Raw genomic sequence first — 18,247 nt, 5'->3', positions numbered from 1 at the left:
CATGAATTATTCTTGGCTTATATCTGACTTAAGATGCACAGTCACATGTCCAAGCTAAAGATATTAACTTTCAACTTCAACTTCCTGCCTCTGTTTCTTTTTATATGCAGTAGCTCTTGCCTTTATTTCTAGAAACTGATATTGAGTTTATAGATGAGTCTAACCATTTAAAAATTTACTTGAAACATGGTTGTTGCTAGACGGGTAGTTGCCAGTTTTTTAATTTTTTTTTAATGTGTAATTATTTAAGTTTGCAGTGCATACTAATAGCCACTCCCATTGCATGAGAATAAGGACAACTTAAAAGTTGTGTAAGAGAAAAATCAGGAATCAATGACCCTTCCTTCTCTACTGCAACAAAGAGAGGTTTTCTAATAGAATAGAAAAATAATAGAATACATGTATTTTAGAAGAAATGAATAATAGAAACTCTGAAGCATATGTGTGTATGTATGTATATATGGAACAAAATAAAACAAATGAGTATATTTCTCTCAGCTAAATTATGAACATTTACTCTAACACAATATATTCCTTTTAATGAAACAAATACATATATTTTTAAAGTGTAAAGGAATGTTAGCTTGGGGCATTTTTCTTTTTTTTTTTCTTTTTGGTTAGCAGATCATAAAATTCTATATCAATTTTTAGGAACTAAGTCTTTCTTATAGTTAGTGTTTCTATGTACAAGATTAAACATGAAAGTTGGAATATTATGAGAGAATATTTGAATACTAGGATTTTCTATAAATTTGATAGTTTGGTAATTACTCGGTAGTGATTGCATAGCTTAAGATATACATGATTTAGTCCCATATCTGGTAGTTATTGCCAATATAGTATAACCCATGAGTAACTGCCCAAAGAGTAATTATATATTGCTCTCTGCAGTATGTATCATTAGATAAATGTTAGAAAACATTTTGCAACCAAAATGTAAAATGATCCCTTTCTCCAGGTTTCTTGAAAACAATATCTAAGAAATAATAATGGAAATTTATAATGTATGTGTATGGGGGGTGCTCATGTACATTTGCAACTTTTTCTGTTAAGTGAAGTATTAGTTTGAGAAAAAAAACTTTATGTATGACACTTAAATATAATATTGAAAGAGTTACTATCCTGTTTATGAAGAAACCTGTATTACATCTTGATTCTTGATTCTAACAGTAAGCAGATCAGCAATGGTGTATTACCCACAGTTACTGTCTATAACTTGGGTTTCTTTGTGTTATTTCTGTAAAGAAGAGCTTGAATTTTATCATTACAAAATCTCTGCATATTTTATACTTTATATTTCTGTGTTCTACAAATTGTGTCTAATTCACCTTAAAATTCAACTTTACATAATCCATTTCAGGTCATCCCAATTAGTTTAATACCCACTAACAGAGCAGGATAAAGTAGGAAAATTAGCATTTATTTGTTTACTATGTGATAGGTTTTATTAGAAGCTTTACATATGCTTCTTGAAATTCTGATTTTTTTTCCTGGCAATGTGAAGGTTTATGTTATATGAGAAATAATGCCACACATCTACAGCCATCTGATCTTTGACAAACCTGACAAAAACAAGAAATGGGGAAAGGATTCCCTATTTAATAAATGGTGCTGGGAAAATTGGCTAACCATAAGTAGAAAGCTGAAACTGGATCCTTTCCTTACTCCTTATATGAAAATTAATTCGAGATGGATTAGAGACTTAAATGTTAAACCTAAAACCATAAAAACCCTAGAAGAAAACCTAGGTAATACCATTCAGGACATAGGCATGGACAAGGACTTCATGTCTAAAACACCAAAAGCAATGGCAACAAAAGCCAAAATTGACAAATGGGATCGAATTAAACTAAAGAGCTTCTACATAGCAAAAGAAACTACCATCACAGTGAACAGGCAACCTACAGAATAGGAGAAAATTTTTGCAATCTACTCATCTGACAAAGGGCTAATATCCAGAATCTACAAAGAACTCAATCAAATTTACAAGAAAAAAAACAAACAACTCCATCAAAGAGTGGGCAAACAATATGAACAGACACTTCTCAAAAGAAGACAAGAAGACATTCATATAGCCAACAGACACATGAAAAAATGCTCATCATCACTCGCCATCAGAGAAATGCAAATCAAAACCACAATTAGATACCATCTCACACCAGTTAGAATGGCAATCATTAAAAAGTCAGGAAACAACAGGTGCTGGAGAAGATGTGGAGAAATAGGAACACTTTTACACTGTTGGTGGGATTGTAAACTAGTTCAACCATTGTGGAAAACAGTGTGGCAATTCTTCAACGATCTAGAACTAGAAATACCATTTGACTCACTCATCCTATTACTGGGGATATACCCACAGGATTATAAGTCATGCTGCTATAAAGATACATGCACACATATGTTTATTGCAACACTATTCACAATAGCAAAGACTTGGAATCAACCCAAATGTCCATCAGTGACAGACTGGATTAAGAAAACGTGGCACATATACACCATGGAATACTATGCAGCCATAAAAAAGGATGAGTTCGTGTCCTTTGTAGGGACATGTATGCAGCTGGAAACCATCCTCAGCAGATTATCATCGCAAGAACAGAAAACCAAACACCGCATGTTCTCACTCATAGGTGGGAATTGAACAATGAGATTACTTGGACACAGGAAGGGGAACATCACACACTGAGTCCTATTGTGGGGGGCGGAGAGGGATAGCATTAGGAGATATACCTAATGTAAATGACGAGTTAATGGGTGCAGCACACCAACATGGCACATGTATACATATGTAACAAACCTGCACATTGTGCACACGTACCCTAGAACTTAAAGTATAATAATAAAAAAAAGTTATATGAAAATATTTCAAAATAAGTTATAAAATATTTGTTTCTTTAATAGATTTCCACAGATTCATTAGTACATTGACCATAAGTCACTAATTTATACAAAGCATATTTTAGAGCAAGTATTAATCATAAAATGCCAAAAATGTTTACAAAACAATCAATAATACTGAAATTAAAAGCTAGACTACACAGTTTAAGATTTGCAGAGACTCCTCAATGTGGCTACAGGAAATATATAAGCAATAGTGGCAGATTATATGAAAGTAGATTATTGCAAGGAAATCTCCAGGAGGACTAGTCAAGTGGTTGAATTTATTTATTTTTTTTTATTTTTATTTTTTGTCTGAAAGCAATCAATGATCTTTTTGAAGGGAAGCGAAACATCTATAATCATAATATTTCTCTTCACCACTAAAAGGAGATTGATTAGGAAAAAAAATTCTTTAATAGCAACGTGTAAGGATAGGAAGTAACTTTCTAAAATAAAAATCAAATCATGGCACTCCCCTGCTTAAAAACATTCGTTACCAGTTGGCTATGGCAAAACTGTTTAGTATTCACTCTGTATGGAATCCTTCCACCCCTGCCTTTGGCCTTGCAATGTAGAGTACCAATTATTCTAGGATAACATACAAAACAATCATCCTTCCTTTATTATTCTGTGTTACTAGCTCTGTCAGGCAGCATTCTTCCATGTATATGAATCTGTTTCTGGGCTCATTATCCTATATCATTTGACAGATTGTCAACCCTGAGCCAATCAAACACAGAGTTAATTGGATTTATGATGAGATTTCGTATAGGATAGGTTAAGTTCTGCATATCATTCTTCTTCTTCAGGGTTCTGTTGCTTTATTTTTGCCCTGTGCCCTTTTATATCAATACTGAAATCAGCTACATATGCAAGCATCCTATTATTATTTTATTACATAAAAACTCATTAGAAGTTAGTTTGAATTCCTTTTATTTTACAGAAAATGTATATGTGCACTTCACCCTTGAACAATATGAATTTGATCTGTACAGGTCCACTTGTATGCTAATTTTTTTTTTTTTTTTTCAGTAAATACATTCTGTACTCCCAATTGGTGGGTTCTGTATCTACAATCAAATGCCAATCAAAAATACAACATGTATACCTGTGGTATAAGAAATCTATATGTAGTGTTGTGTGGGGGACACTTTTCATATGTGGGGGTTATCCTGGATTTTTGTAGTGCCAAATGTACTTCTTAAGTATCCACAGGTTTTGGTATTGGTATGTGTGGGAGTTTTGGAACCAACACTCACCACAAAGAGATATGTAGGGATAACTCTAATTTATATCCTTGTGATACGTTATCTTCTTGTGTGTGGATACACTAGATGTCTCCCTTATATGACGGCTTCTATAACATTTTTAATGTAGTTGCATAATTTCTCTTCATAAAGAGCATGTGCTTACTTTCTCAACTTATAGAAATCTTATTAATTTGTTGCCATTTTATAATATTTTATAACATATCTAACTCATTGTATTGATGTATAGACATGCAATTCATTTATATATTGAGCAATCTTGTTGAACTCTTCTATCTTTATTTTTGTGTTTGTGGAGACAGGATCTCGCTATGTCGCCCAGGCTGATGTTGAACTCTTGGGCTCAGGCAATCCTCCCGCCTCTGCCTCACAAAGTGTTAAGATTATAGGCAGGCATGAGCCACCACACCCAAATACTTTTATTTTTAATAATATTATATCATCTGTGAATAACAAGACCTTTCTTTTTTTCTAATTCTTAAAATAGTTCATGAGTTTATTCCCTGCCTAGAATCCTCAGAAACAACACTGAACTGAAATAATGACAATAAGATTACTTTTCTTGTTTTGATTTTTCAGGTAAGGCTTTTAAGCTTTCACATTTGAGTTTAAAATTTTCTGTTCTTTTGTATTATTATTATTATTATTATTATTACTATTTTATTTTACTTTATGTTCTGGGATATATGTGCTGAATCTGTAGGTACATTACATAGGTAGATATGTACCATGGTGGTTTGCTGCACCTATCAACCCATCATCTACGTTTTAAGCCCCACATGCATTAAGTATTTGTCCTAATGAACTCCCTCCCCTTGTCCCCACTCTCCAGATAGGTCCTGGTGTGTGATGTTCCCTTCCCTGTGTCCATGTGTTCTCATCTTTCAAATCCCACGTATGAGTGAGAACATGCAGTGTTTGGTTTTGTGTTCCTGTGTTATTTTACTGAGAATGATGGTTTCCAGCTTCAGCCATTTCCCTGCAAAGGACATGAAGTTTTCAGTTCTTTTATAAGTGATACCCTTTAACTCATTAAGAAACTTTCCTTCTATTCTTAGTTTGCTAGAAATTTTGGCAGAATTTAACATTAATTATGTTTGTTCACTTACTGATATGATTATATTGTGAACAACTTTAGTATTTTAATATTAAACCAGTTTTTATCCCAGGAATAAATCAAGTGTTCTGATGGTATGTACATATATGAATTTCATTTTTAATAATTTATATTTAGGATTTTTGCATCTATGTTGACTATTGACATTGCCTCTGAATTTTCATTGTTCATGATACTCTTTCTGATTTTCATACCAAAGTTTTATTTAGCTTCTTTAAACAAATTTGGTAACATAAATTTCTGTAAGAGTTTTAGTTGACCCATCACTCAAATTCCATGTCAAACTACAAAATTGTGAATTTAACAATTATCCTAACCTAACTACAAAAGGTTTCATTTATGTATTGATTAAGAATCAGAATGTTATAGTTGAAATAGATTGACTTCAAGAAGACTTAGTTTTAATATTAATTTGGTACCTTACTTTGTGAGTCATTTCACCTCTCCACTTTCCTTACCTTTCCTTACCTTTACCCATAAAACTAGGGTATAATTTATTATAAGCCTGTAGTTACAACAGGTCTAATTTTAGCTAGACCTATTGAGTTTAATTATGTACTTTACCAATTACATATATGGAATCTTGGAGAAATATTTTAACCTCCTTGAATATTTCTGTTTTTTCATCAATGCCATGGCTATAAGAGGGTTGCTGTGTTATACTATATAAGAACACTTATAATTTGCTCCAGTTTGTATTTAGGGAAGAAAACCTCTTCTTGTAATAAAATAGAAAGTTTTTGCAACAAATATTTCATTTATAAAGGTTTTTTTTTTGTTTTGTTTTTGTTTTTTTTTTTTTTCTTTTTCCAGGCATGTGCTCTAAATTTTTCTGAGGCATATATTTGGAAAAGTCTGAAGCACATGGCATTACCATACTAAACCGATCTGGAAGGAGCCCTAAGCCCACTGTGATACATAAAAGGCTCTCATTTCCCATAATTATAAAAGCAGCTCACATTTTTAACTGTTTAATTGTTAAAGCTATAAATTTTACTTATAAGAATAATGCATGTTACATTGCCCTTTACTCTTTATGTAGCACATTACCTAATTCATTCTAACTTCTGTCTGAAAAGTGTGTAAAGCCAATGTTCTTATGACCCTTTTTGATATGTTTATTGCTATAAACTTACCCATTAGAACTGCTTTTGAGGTAACCCATAGGTTGTATGCTGTGTTTGCATTTTTGTTTGTCTTAAGAAAATTTTAAACTTCCTTTCAATTTATTTATTAACTTCTTAGTTGTCTAGAAGCATGTTAATTTGTATGTATTTGTTAATTTTCCAATATTTCTTGTGTTACTGATTTCACACTTTATACCATCATGGTCAAAAATGATACTTGATATGATTGCAGTCTTCTCACAGTTTTAATACTTTTTGTGGTCTTATATATGATCTATCCTAGGGAATGTTTTGTGTTTAGTTGAAAAAAATGTGTACTCTGCAGATGTTAAATAAAATTTTCTGTATATGTGTCTTTAGGTCCATTTGCTCTAGAATGTAATTAAGTTTCATGATCCTTTTCTGATTTTATGTTTGGATAATCTGTTCATTGCTAAAAGTGAGGCATTGAAATTGCCTACTATTATTATATTGCAGTCTATCTCTCCCTTCACATCTATTGATATTTTCTTTACGTGTTTAGATCCTCTGCTGCATATATTGTTATATCCTCTTGTTGAATTCACCATTTTATCATAATATAGTAACATACTTTGTCTCTTTAAAGTCATTTTTGAATTAAAATCCATTTTATCTGAAATATGTACCGCTACTCTTTCTTTTGGTTTCCATTTTTCTGAAATATCTTTTTTCAGTTCTTCATTTTCAATCTATGGGTCCTTACAAGTGAAATAAGTCTCTTGTAGGCAGCATGTAATTGGGTCTTTTTTACCCCGCATTTGTCATGTTATGTTTTTGACTGGAGAATTTACTCCATTTACATTCAAGGTAACTATTGATAGATGAGGACTTATAACTGCAGTTTTCTAGCTTTTCTGTAAATCCTTTCTTGTTGCTTTTTATTTTGTGTGTGTGTATCTAAAGGATTTTGCCTTGTGGTTACCATGGGCCTTATTATATAAAACATTTTTGTAGTTATAATAGATTATTTTAATGAATGACAACATAACTATGATCAGAAAAAATAAATCTCTACACTTTGACTCCATTTATGCCCCACATTGTAAATTCATATCACAAGTTACATTTCTTAAATTACATATACCTTCAGAAATTATTGTACCTATTATTTTTGATAGTTTTTCAAATCTTTAGACTATGGATATATAAGTGATTTACATGCCACCCTCACAGTATTATAATATTCTGAATTTGACTGTATACTTACTTGTACTAGTCAGTTTTACACTTCTAAATGTTTTTGTGTTGCTTAGTACCATTTTTTTAGCTTGAAGAACTAGCTTTAGCATTTCATCTAAAACAAATCTGGTGATGATAAACTCCCTCAGGTTTTGTGTGTTAGAAAAGTCTTTATTTCTCCTTTATTTCTGAAGGATGGCTTTGATGGGTAAGGTAATCTTGGTTAATAGTTTGTCTTTTTTCTTTTTCTTGAGCACTTTGACTCCATCGTTCCACAATCTCTGGCCCATAAGGTTTTGGCTGCAAAGTCTGCAGCTAGGTGTGTTGAAACTCCGTTATATTTTATTTGCTTCTTTTCTGTTGATGCTCTTAGCATCCTCTTATTATCTCTGATTTTTATTTTATTTTATTATTATTATTATTTTTTGAGACGGAGTCTCACTCTGTCACCCAGGCTGGAGTGCAGTGGCCGGATCTCAGCTCACTGCAAGCTCTGTCTCCCAGGTTTACGCCATTCTCCCGCCTCAGCCTCCCGCGTAGCTGGGACTACAGGCGCTCACCACCTCTCCCGGCTAGTTTTTTGTGTTTTTTAGTAGAGACGGAGTTTTATCCGGTTAGCCAGGATGGTCTCGATCTCCTGACCTCGTGATCTACCCGTCTTGGCCTCCCAAAGTGCTGGGATTACAGGCTTGAGCCACCGCGCCCGGCCGATTTTTTTTTTTTTTAATTGGATTTTTTTTTTTTAACGTGATATTCGCATATTTCTCCAGGTTACTAAAGATATTAGTAAAAACTTATGGAGAGTACTACTCTACCATCTTGTTCCACCCCTCCATGAAATCCTCTGATCACCGTATTTTTATGCTAAATAATCGAGGCTTTGTGAAGGTAATTTGATCAAAATCATGGAACTTAGAAATGGGCTTCATTCATCAAGGGACATGTTTTTTAACACCAGTTTTATCCTTTGTAAACAGACTGTTTATTGTGTTAAACACAGTCTTTGCAATACTTTAAAAATACTTATTTCTAAGATATCCAATGGGGTTCCTTATACGAATTCCAGATTGAGAGAGTGGTATAACAATTAGTATTAGTGAATGTATAAACACTGCTCCACTTACCAGTGAGTTCCAAAATGTTTCATAAGCTAGGTTTTTAGAATTATGTTTTTAAAAAATAATTTATAAATATTAAACTCATAGCAAGTTCATAATAATTTGAAATTAACTTATATTTAATCTTTGAGATGACTTGTATACTCTTTTTCCTTTTCCTTCTTCTGTTGTTGAATGTATAAAGAATAGCATAGGCTATACAGGGTTTTATAAGTAGGCTGAAAGTCTATGCACTATTCAAAAGGTAATATGATGAGAAAAATGTATTTCTGCAGTTAAAGGAGAGTATAAGAACACTGGGGAATCCTTATTTTTTCTTAAACCTTTCATCTCCTGTATTAGGATTCTCTAAAGAGAGAGAACCAATAGGATATACTTATATTTGAAGGGGATTTTATTAGGACAATTAACTCACACTATCACCAGGTGAAGTACCACAATAGGCTATCTGCAAGCTGAGGAGCAAGAAGCCAGTCTGAGTCCCGAAACCTCAAAAGTAGGGAAGCCGACAGTGCAGTCTGCAGTCTGTGGCTAAAGGCCTGAAAGCCCCTGGAAAATCACTGGTGTAAGTTCAAGAATCCAAGAGCTGAGTCTGATGTTTGAGGGCAGGAAGCAGCCAGCATGGGGAAAAAGATGAATGCTGGAAGACTGAGCAAGTCTGGTCATTCCACTTCTGCCTGATTTATTCTAGCTGCACTGGCAGCTGACTAGATAATGCCCACCCAAATTGAGGGTGGGTCTGTCTCTCACAGTTCACTGACTCAAATGTTAATTTCCTTTGGCAACACCCTCATAGACACACCCAAGAACAATACTTTGCATCCTTCAATCCAATCAAGTTGACACTCAATATTAACCATCACATCTCCTGACCAAGTAATATCCAGGAAAAAAAAAAAAAAAAGACAAAACCCAAAAAACTAGTGACTCAAGGAATTTTTCTGTTATGCCAGGACTTTTATTCAAATTTTATTCAATGACTTTTATTCAAAAGTCATTTTGCTCAATGACTTTTATTCAAATTTTGGGTGGAGCCCATTGTTTCAATGCCAGGTCCCTATATTATTATTTTTTTCTTACAATTTCAACACATTCCATTTTCTAATTAGAAGATTAGTGATAACAAAATATTTTTTAAAAATATATTGAATGAGAAATTTTGTCATCTCAATGTGCATAATTATAATACACTGTGGCACAAAATGTGGATAAATATTAAGTAGTTATATTATATAGTCTTTAGAAGCCATTAGATTTATGCTATAATGATTATTCATAATACATTTGAAAATTAAGGACTTAACAAGATCTAAAAGTTGATCACTGATGTGTATTGCTTGTTTAATCTCTAGTGAAACAAAATAAAAATGCTACTCTCAGTACTATTCCCATATGCAACATAATCAAATAATCTGTATCAATAATGTATGTTACAATTAACACAAATTGGAAAATCTCATTCCTAATTTTTCAGATATCTTGCTGCTTGTTTGAGGCAATGTTTAGAGAGTCAAATAGATTTCTTATGCTTAAAAAAGTGAACAATTTTTTACTCATATATGATTAGATAGGATCATACATTCTTTGTATTTACTAACCTAATATCTTTGTAAAGTGTATTTTATTTCACAATCTATCACCGTGCTTCAAAAATGCCTATGGAGTAATAGTCTCCCTCAAGCTGTCTTGGAAATCATCAGCTTTAATTCTTAATGTTCACATTTTCTGATAGTTAAGAGGAGTATAGAGGTGTTGATAGTGATTTTTGTATTTTACCTTATTTCTAGCAATCAGGTTTTAATCAAATGTAATTTTCAACTCTTCATCTGATTTTTCAACATTGTTAAAAATTCAGCACTGATTTCTACTATTAACCAGCAGCTGGCTACAGAGGAAGGAATGGAAAAAAAAAAAAAAGCATATTCATGCTTCTCAAAATGTGGGTATGTCGGTATACAGACAAAGACTATGCAAATAAAAAAAGTACACGTAATATTATGTTGTGCATACACACACACATAAACATAATGCACAAACACAGATCAGTCCTTAATATGACTCCCACTGATGGGAGTGGTTCCTGCAGGTGAACATTTCCCCTAAGGCAATATTGGAGACTGGAAGTTTCATGTAAGGAAGATTTATATTGAGAATGCTGCTTGTTGAAAACTCTAAGAAGGCTTATTGACCATTAACATTTTAGTATGCCTTTTGGTTATCTACAAGTTTATGATTAAAATAAGTTAAGGCATTAACCACATAAATATGATTTTTTTTCCTCAATTATTTGCATTATGTGACATTCTTTTCAACCATTACTCCTCCTGGATTATACAGTGGAGAAAGGAAATGAGAGAGGATTGACTGATTGATTGATTGATTGTGAGAGTGCAGAGGGAAGATTTACAAGTCAAAAAACTGCAATTCCCAACATGGAGATGACCAGTCAGGGAGGGAAGGTTTAGGAGAAATGACTAGCAGGGGTTTACATATGGTAACAGTCTGGTGGTGGCATTAATGGAAGATTGAGGAACAAGTACATTAAATATAGATTTTGTGTTCTTTAGACACATTTAAAAAATATTTTGCCTTATTTTCTTTATATTCTAGTGACTGTGGAAATTCCAGTGGTTTAACAGAAATGCACAGTTATATTACTGAAAGCTGATCGAGAGCAGTAATTTTAACAGCAGGAATATTGGATCTCTACTCAGAGGACCTAGTTTGAATGTGGAATCATTACTTTATAGTTGTGTAAATTTTGGAAACAATATGATAATATGTCTATAGAAAAACTGTCATTTTAAAATATTTTCAATATGATAATTTTGGCAAGTTTTTGTTTTCAGGACACATATTTTGAAAATTAATTTTATTTTGATTTTGAAGAAATAATTTGGAAGTCATACTATTAAATAAAAAGGCTAAGTTGTTTTTCCTTCATTAAAATAAGCAATAAATTGCCTTTCTAGAAACTTATAGATATTTTACATTACTTGTCTATATTATACTTGTAAATGAATGGACAAAAAATAAAACATTTAAGAGTAACAATTTGTGTATAAAATGCTTCCAAATGTGTTTGTCAATTATTAGAGTTTCTCAAAACTGTAACAAGCACTTAATATTTCTATTTTTACTATTATAAAAAACCTACTTCACAATTTCATTGAGGAATAATTTAATAGTGTAACCTAAAATAAATCCTTTTAATTTTAAAGTTGTGTAAGATACAGATGTATTGACTAAACTTAATTTAACTTGGATGACATAATGCTTAGAGAACAAATTGCAATCAAAATGGGAAATATAAAAATAGCGTTTAATTAAGAAAATATCTTGTACAAATTTGAAGCTTCTTGTCATCTGGATGTCCTTGTACATCTCACTGGGCTCAGTGGGTTATGGAGAATTATCTGACATATTAAGGTTAAAAATTGTGTGATTTTATTCAAAGACTGCTGGATATGTCAGCACATAGATGGGTTAGTGAAAAATGTATCAACTTGAAAACATTTAACTAGTGAAATTTTTATTCCACTTTTACTCACCCTTCTAGTTATGTGGTGTTGCCACTTCCTGAGGCTTTTGTGAATGTATGCTATAAATCATCACACTTCTCCACTTTTCTCACTGCCAATTTCAGTTTCCAAATTCTTAGATCTCCCAAGTCTGTTAATACTTGTTTGTTTCTTAGCTTCTAAGATTTTGTCTGTTTTCTCCTCCTGTCTTATTCTAGAGGGTTGCTAGTTTTAACAAATATTTTACTAACTATTTGTGGGATTTCAGGAGAGAGCACAGGTAAATCTATGTAAATTAATTCATTATCTTCAACTGGAATGGTAATTTTTATTATTTTATATCTTTCATTTAAAAAGCTATCAAAATTCTTTTCTACTTCTCTACAGAACTGCTTTCAAGTATAGCTTATTCTCAGCTTTAATCTTAAAGGTACATCCAAAATATGTGCAGACTCTGCCTCCCATATCAGGATTATATTACAATTCCGACCTTTGGTTTGTTAAAAATATAAGTTTATCAACAGATGCTAGGCCTGTAGTCAGCCATCCTTCTAGAGAAACATTCTACATTATAACATATTGCACTACTTTTCATTTAAATATATAAATATTAGTTAAGCCTCTGCTGCCTTCAGGTTGATCCTTACATTCAAGAATTGACTTGATAATAATTTTCAGTACAGGGCTTTATATAATATTGTAAAGCCAATGGGAGACTTTGAATATTTGATACTTTAAATTTTCAATTTTTGAAAGTTAGGGAAAAGTAAAAATAATGCAATTAGCTGCATAACTTAGTGAAAAATATAAGAGTGCAAGAAAATATTATACTTCACTCTATAAGCATGTCACTGTGAATGTAGAGTCAAACAAATGAAATCAAAAATGAAAAAGACACATTACAAATAATACCATGGAAATATAAAGGATTATAAGAGATAGAAAATAAGAAGATTGAATCAGTAATAACGTGTTTCTTATCGAACAAAATCCCCACTGATGGCTTCACTGTTAAATTCTACCAAAAATTAATGAATTAGTACCAATTCTTATCAAACTCTCTCAAAAGATTAAAGAGGAGGAAATACTTCTAAATTCATTGCATGAAGTTAGCATTACCCCATTACCCTTATATCAAAGCCAGATAAGGTCACAACAAAAAGAGAAAATGACAGACCAATGTCCTTGAAACATAAGATACTCCTACATACTTCTCACAAAATACTAGCAAATCAAAATTTAACAACACATTAAAATGATTGTTTTCCAAGAACAAATGCGATTTATCCCAGCAATACAAGGATGGTTCAACCTACCCAAATCTATAATTGTGACACATTATATTAACAGAACGAAGGACAAAAATCATATGATCATCTCAATAGAAGCAGAAAAATCATTTGACAAGACTCAGTATTCCTTCGTGATAAAAAAACTCTCAGCAAATTCGGTGTAGAAGGAATGTATCTCAAAGCAAAAGAAGCTATAGATGATAAACCTACAGCTAACATCAGAATGTGAAAAGTTATAAGCTCTCACATTCACATTTCTTAGATCAGGAATAAGACGAGGGTGCTTTATATTTAACATAATCCTGGAAGTCCAAGCCAAAGCAACCAGCAAAGAAAAAAGATAAAAGGCAGCCAAATTGGAAAAGAAATAGTTAATTTATCCCTGTTCACAAGCAACATAATCTTATATATGGACACACTAAAGACTCAACTAAAAAGACCATTAAAATTAACTAACGAATTCAGCAAAGTTGCAGAAAACTAAATCAACAAAAATCGGTAATATCTCTATATACTAACAACAGATTATACAAAAAAGAAGTCAAGGTAACTGGATAATATAACAAATGTTTCCTACCATGTTCTGTTATAAAGAGAACAGATTCTTATTGAACTTATAAGAATAACTACATTGCTATAAAAATACGAAGTACTAATATTTTCTGAATTCTAGAGAGAAAAAATATTTCATCTTGGTTCACAAATATATGCTTTTTCAACTAAATGTAAACTACAGCTACCTTAAGATAAAAGAAAAATGTTTTATTAAATGTGGAAAGCAAATCTTTAAAGAACTAGCAATGTTTTAAATAAAACTATCAATTAAAAATAAAACAAAATATAATTCAAAAGAACAATTTCTGTTACAAAATAAATAAATGAATATCAAAATAATTAAACAAGTAAAATACTTAGGAGTAAGTTTAATAAAAGAGATAAAAGACCTGTACATTGAAGCCAAAACAACACTGATGAAATAAACTGAAGAAAACACAAATAAAGGAAACAATATCCTTTGTTCATATGTTTGAAGAGGAAACATTGTTTAAATGTTCATACTACCCAAAGTGATCTACAGATTCTATGCAATCCCTGTCAAAATCTCAACGACATTCTTTACAAAAATAGAAAAAAAAAAAATAAAAATGCTTTTGTGGAGCCACAAGAAAAATCCTGAATAGCCAAAGCAAGCTTCAGCAAAAAGAACAAACCTAGAGGCAGCATACTACTTGATTTCAAAATCTACTATCAAGCTATAATAATCAAAACAGCCCGTTCCTGGCATCAAACAGACACATAGTCCAAGGAAACAGAACAGAGAGTCCAGAAACAAATATATGCATTTAAAGCCAATGAATTGTGGCAAATATGTCAAGGAAAGAATGATATCTTTTATAAATGGTGTTGAGGAAAGTGATTATCCACATGTAGACTAATTAAATTAAACCTTTACATCACACCATGTAATTAAACTGAAAAGATTAAATACTTAAATGTAAGACCTAAAACTGTAAAATTAGTTGAAAAAAATATTAAGGAAGAAGTTCATGACATTGGTCTGAAAAAATATTTTTTTGAATGTGACCCAAAAGCATAGGCAAAAAAAGTGAAAAAAAAAATAGACAAATGAGATTACATCAAAGTAAAAATTTTCCATACAGCCCAGGAAATAATCACTATGGTGAAGAAACAACCTACAGAATTGGAGAAAATATTTGGAAACCATATATCTGTTAAGAGGTTAATATCTAGAATATTTAAGAAACCGAGACAACTCAGTAGCAAGAAAACAAATATTCCAACTCTAAAAACGAATAAAGGGCATGAATAGATTCTTCTTAAAAGAAGACACACAAATGGCCAACAGTATATGAAAAGAATACACAAAATCACTAATCAGTAGAGAAATATGAATTGAAATCACAATGAAATACTACCTCATGACTGTTAGAATGATTATGTAAAAGATGAAAGATAACAAGTATTGAATAAGATGTGGCAAAAGGGGACACTTGAACATTGTTGGTAGTGATATAAATTAGAACAGCCATGATGGAAAATGGTATTAGGTTCTTCAAGAAAATAAAGAATAGCACTATAATATAATCTAGCAATCCCACTCCTGGGTATACATCCAAAGGTAATGAAATGAGTATGTCAAAAAAGATATCTGCACCTCCATGTTTATTGCAGCATTATTGTAATAGCGATTTATAAAATCAATCTAAATGTCCATCAATGGATAAAGAAAGTGTAGCATATATGCAAAATGGAATACTATTCAGCCTTAAAGAAGGAAAAGCTTCTGTCATCTGCAATACAAAAGATGAAGCTGGGGAGCACCATGTAAAGTGAATAAGCCAGGCATAGAAAGACAAATCCCACATGATCTCACTTACATGCCGAATCTAAACATGTTGAACTCATAAGAAACAGAGAGTAGAATGTTGGTTAGCAGGGATTTGGGAGGAGGTTGAGAAGGTGTTGGTCAAAGGGTACATAATTTCAATTAGAAGGAGTAAGTTAAAGATATCTGTTGTACAAAATGGTGACTCTAGTTAATAACCACATATTAATATATTCCTGAAGATTGCAAAGAGTGTACATTTTAAGTGTTACTAACACAAAAATTGATATGTGAGATGATGTATATATTGATTGGCTTGATTTAGCCATTTTACAATGTATAGATATTTCAAAATATTGTGTTGCACATGATAGATATATACAATTTGTGTCATTTAATATATTTAATTTAAATTCTAAAAGTCTGTTAATCTGAAGACACTAAAGTAAATAAAGAAGACAAAAGTCAGAAACAGTGAGAAGACATTTGTATAACATATAACTGACAAAAGATAGGTATCCAAAGTTCACTACAAACAGATAAGCTAAAACTTTAATAGTCTAATAAGAAAAAAAGCAATTAATCCAGTCAAATAAATGTGTAAAGTCTTAGAAAAACTCTTCTTGAAAGAGAAAATACAAATTTCTAATAACATGGGACAAAATGCTTATATTTATTAGTATTCAAGGAATGCAATTACTCTGATTAAGATTTTTTTATATAATCACCTTATTGGTAGAAATCTTACAGTCTGAAAATTTCAGGTGTTTTCAAGATTTTAAAATAGCTAAAACAGTTATATAATGTCAGTAGGGATAGGAATAGATGATGGCATTTGAAAAACTAATTTGATATAGTTAAGAAAAATTTAATGTTTTTACCCTCTATGATCTAGTAAGTCCACTTGTATGCTTACATCCTGAAGAAACTCTTGCTTATATGTACTAGGAAGAATGAACTATTCATCAACATGGTAAATTCTAATGAGTGAAATGTTGTTCAAAAATAATAATTAGGGCCTGGAGATTGATAGCTCAGTCTGCCACAGCTGGCATCTGTGCACACTATCTGGAGGAACCTGAGGGCAGTACCACCCCACTTACCATCACCACTGAAGACATCCATGCACACATTCTGGGAACATGAGAATGAGCCCACTTTCCCACCACCACTGCTTGTGTACATTGTTGGGGACCTAGGTATAGGCCTTCTCTGCAACTGCTACCAGTATACGGAAGTATCATTCAGAGGAATAAGGAAGTGCCCACCCCATCGACAGCTGACACCTGCATGCACCTTTTGGGGACCCAGGGATCAACCTACCCAGCTTGCACTGCCACTGCGGGCATCCATCTGCATATGCCACCCAAGGGCCTGGGGATTGGCCTGCCCAGCCTGTTAATGCCACTGCTGCTATATGTGCCACTCAGGGACTTGAAGGTTGGCTGGCATCCGCTACTACCACCATTAACAACATGTATACTACTTGGGGGCAAGGGACTAATTCATGCACTCCACCCACCACTGCCACTGCCATCACCCAAGCAAGCTGTCTGAAGACCCAAGAAAGAGCCTGCCCAGACCCATCAATACCAGTGCCCACACCACCACTAGTGGCCCAAAGACCAACATATTCAACTTGTTGCCATCACTACTGGTGTACAAGGACTGAACTGCCTGGCATTCTCGTTCCCAACAAAGCCTTGTCACAGCCTCCATTAACAAATACAGCCTAAGCTGCTGAGGAACTGACACCACTGCCACTGATTACAGCTAAAGAACTCACATGAAGATTACATTGTTGAGTCCATTTAAAATCAACCTTTCCTGAACAACACTATAAATGCATTTTTGGGAAATGTCTTTCCTTATGAACACCAATCCAAACAATTGGAAGAAGTGACTGTTTCACGTTTCTTATGTCTTTACATTGATACACAGATATGAGAAACCAAATAATTATGACAACTCCAAAGGAACACAATAATTATCTCCCCTTTTTAAAGCTTTTATGTTCAGGGGTACATGTGCAAGTTTCATCATACAGGTAATAAAGCATACTACCCAATATGTATTTTTTAATCTTCACCCTCCTCCCACCCTCCATCTTCAAGTAGGCCCTGGTGTCTGTTGTTTCTTTGTGTCCAAATGTATTCCATGTTTAGCTCCCACTTATAAGTGAGAACATGTGGTATTTGATTTTCTGTTCCTGAGTCAGTTTGCTTAGAATAATGGCTTCCAATTTCATCTATGTTGCTGTAAAGGACATTATCTCATTTTTTCAAGGCTGTGTAGTATTTTGTGGTGTATACATATCATGTTTTCTTTATCCAGTCTGCCATTGATGGGCATTTACGTTCATTCCATGTCTTTACTC

General features: G+C 32.7%; 1 protein-coding gene across 1 annotated transcript in view; it reads right to left on the bottom strand.

Annotated features, from left to right (window-relative positions):
• Positions 1–17,055, bottom strand: part of LOC135970468 (protein eyes shut homolog) — a 162,851-nt gene extending 145,796 nt beyond the window's left edge. The window contains exon 1 of the mRNA XM_065543110.1: positions 16,974–17,055. Within this exon, the coding sequence (XP_065399182.1) occupies positions 16,974–17,055 (82 nt within the window). The remainder of the gene's footprint in view (positions 1–16,973) is intronic.
• Positions 17,056–18,247: the final 1,192 nt, after the last annotated feature.

Source organism: Macaca fascicularis, chromosome 4, assembly GCF_037993035.2.
Source record: "Macaca fascicularis isolate 582-1 chromosome 4, T2T-MFA8v1.1".
NCBI lineage: Eukaryota > Metazoa > Chordata > Mammalia > Primates > Cercopithecidae > Macaca > Macaca fascicularis.
Note: the sequence above shows the minus strand (reverse complement) of the source record. Positions and strands in the feature narration are given on the sequence as shown.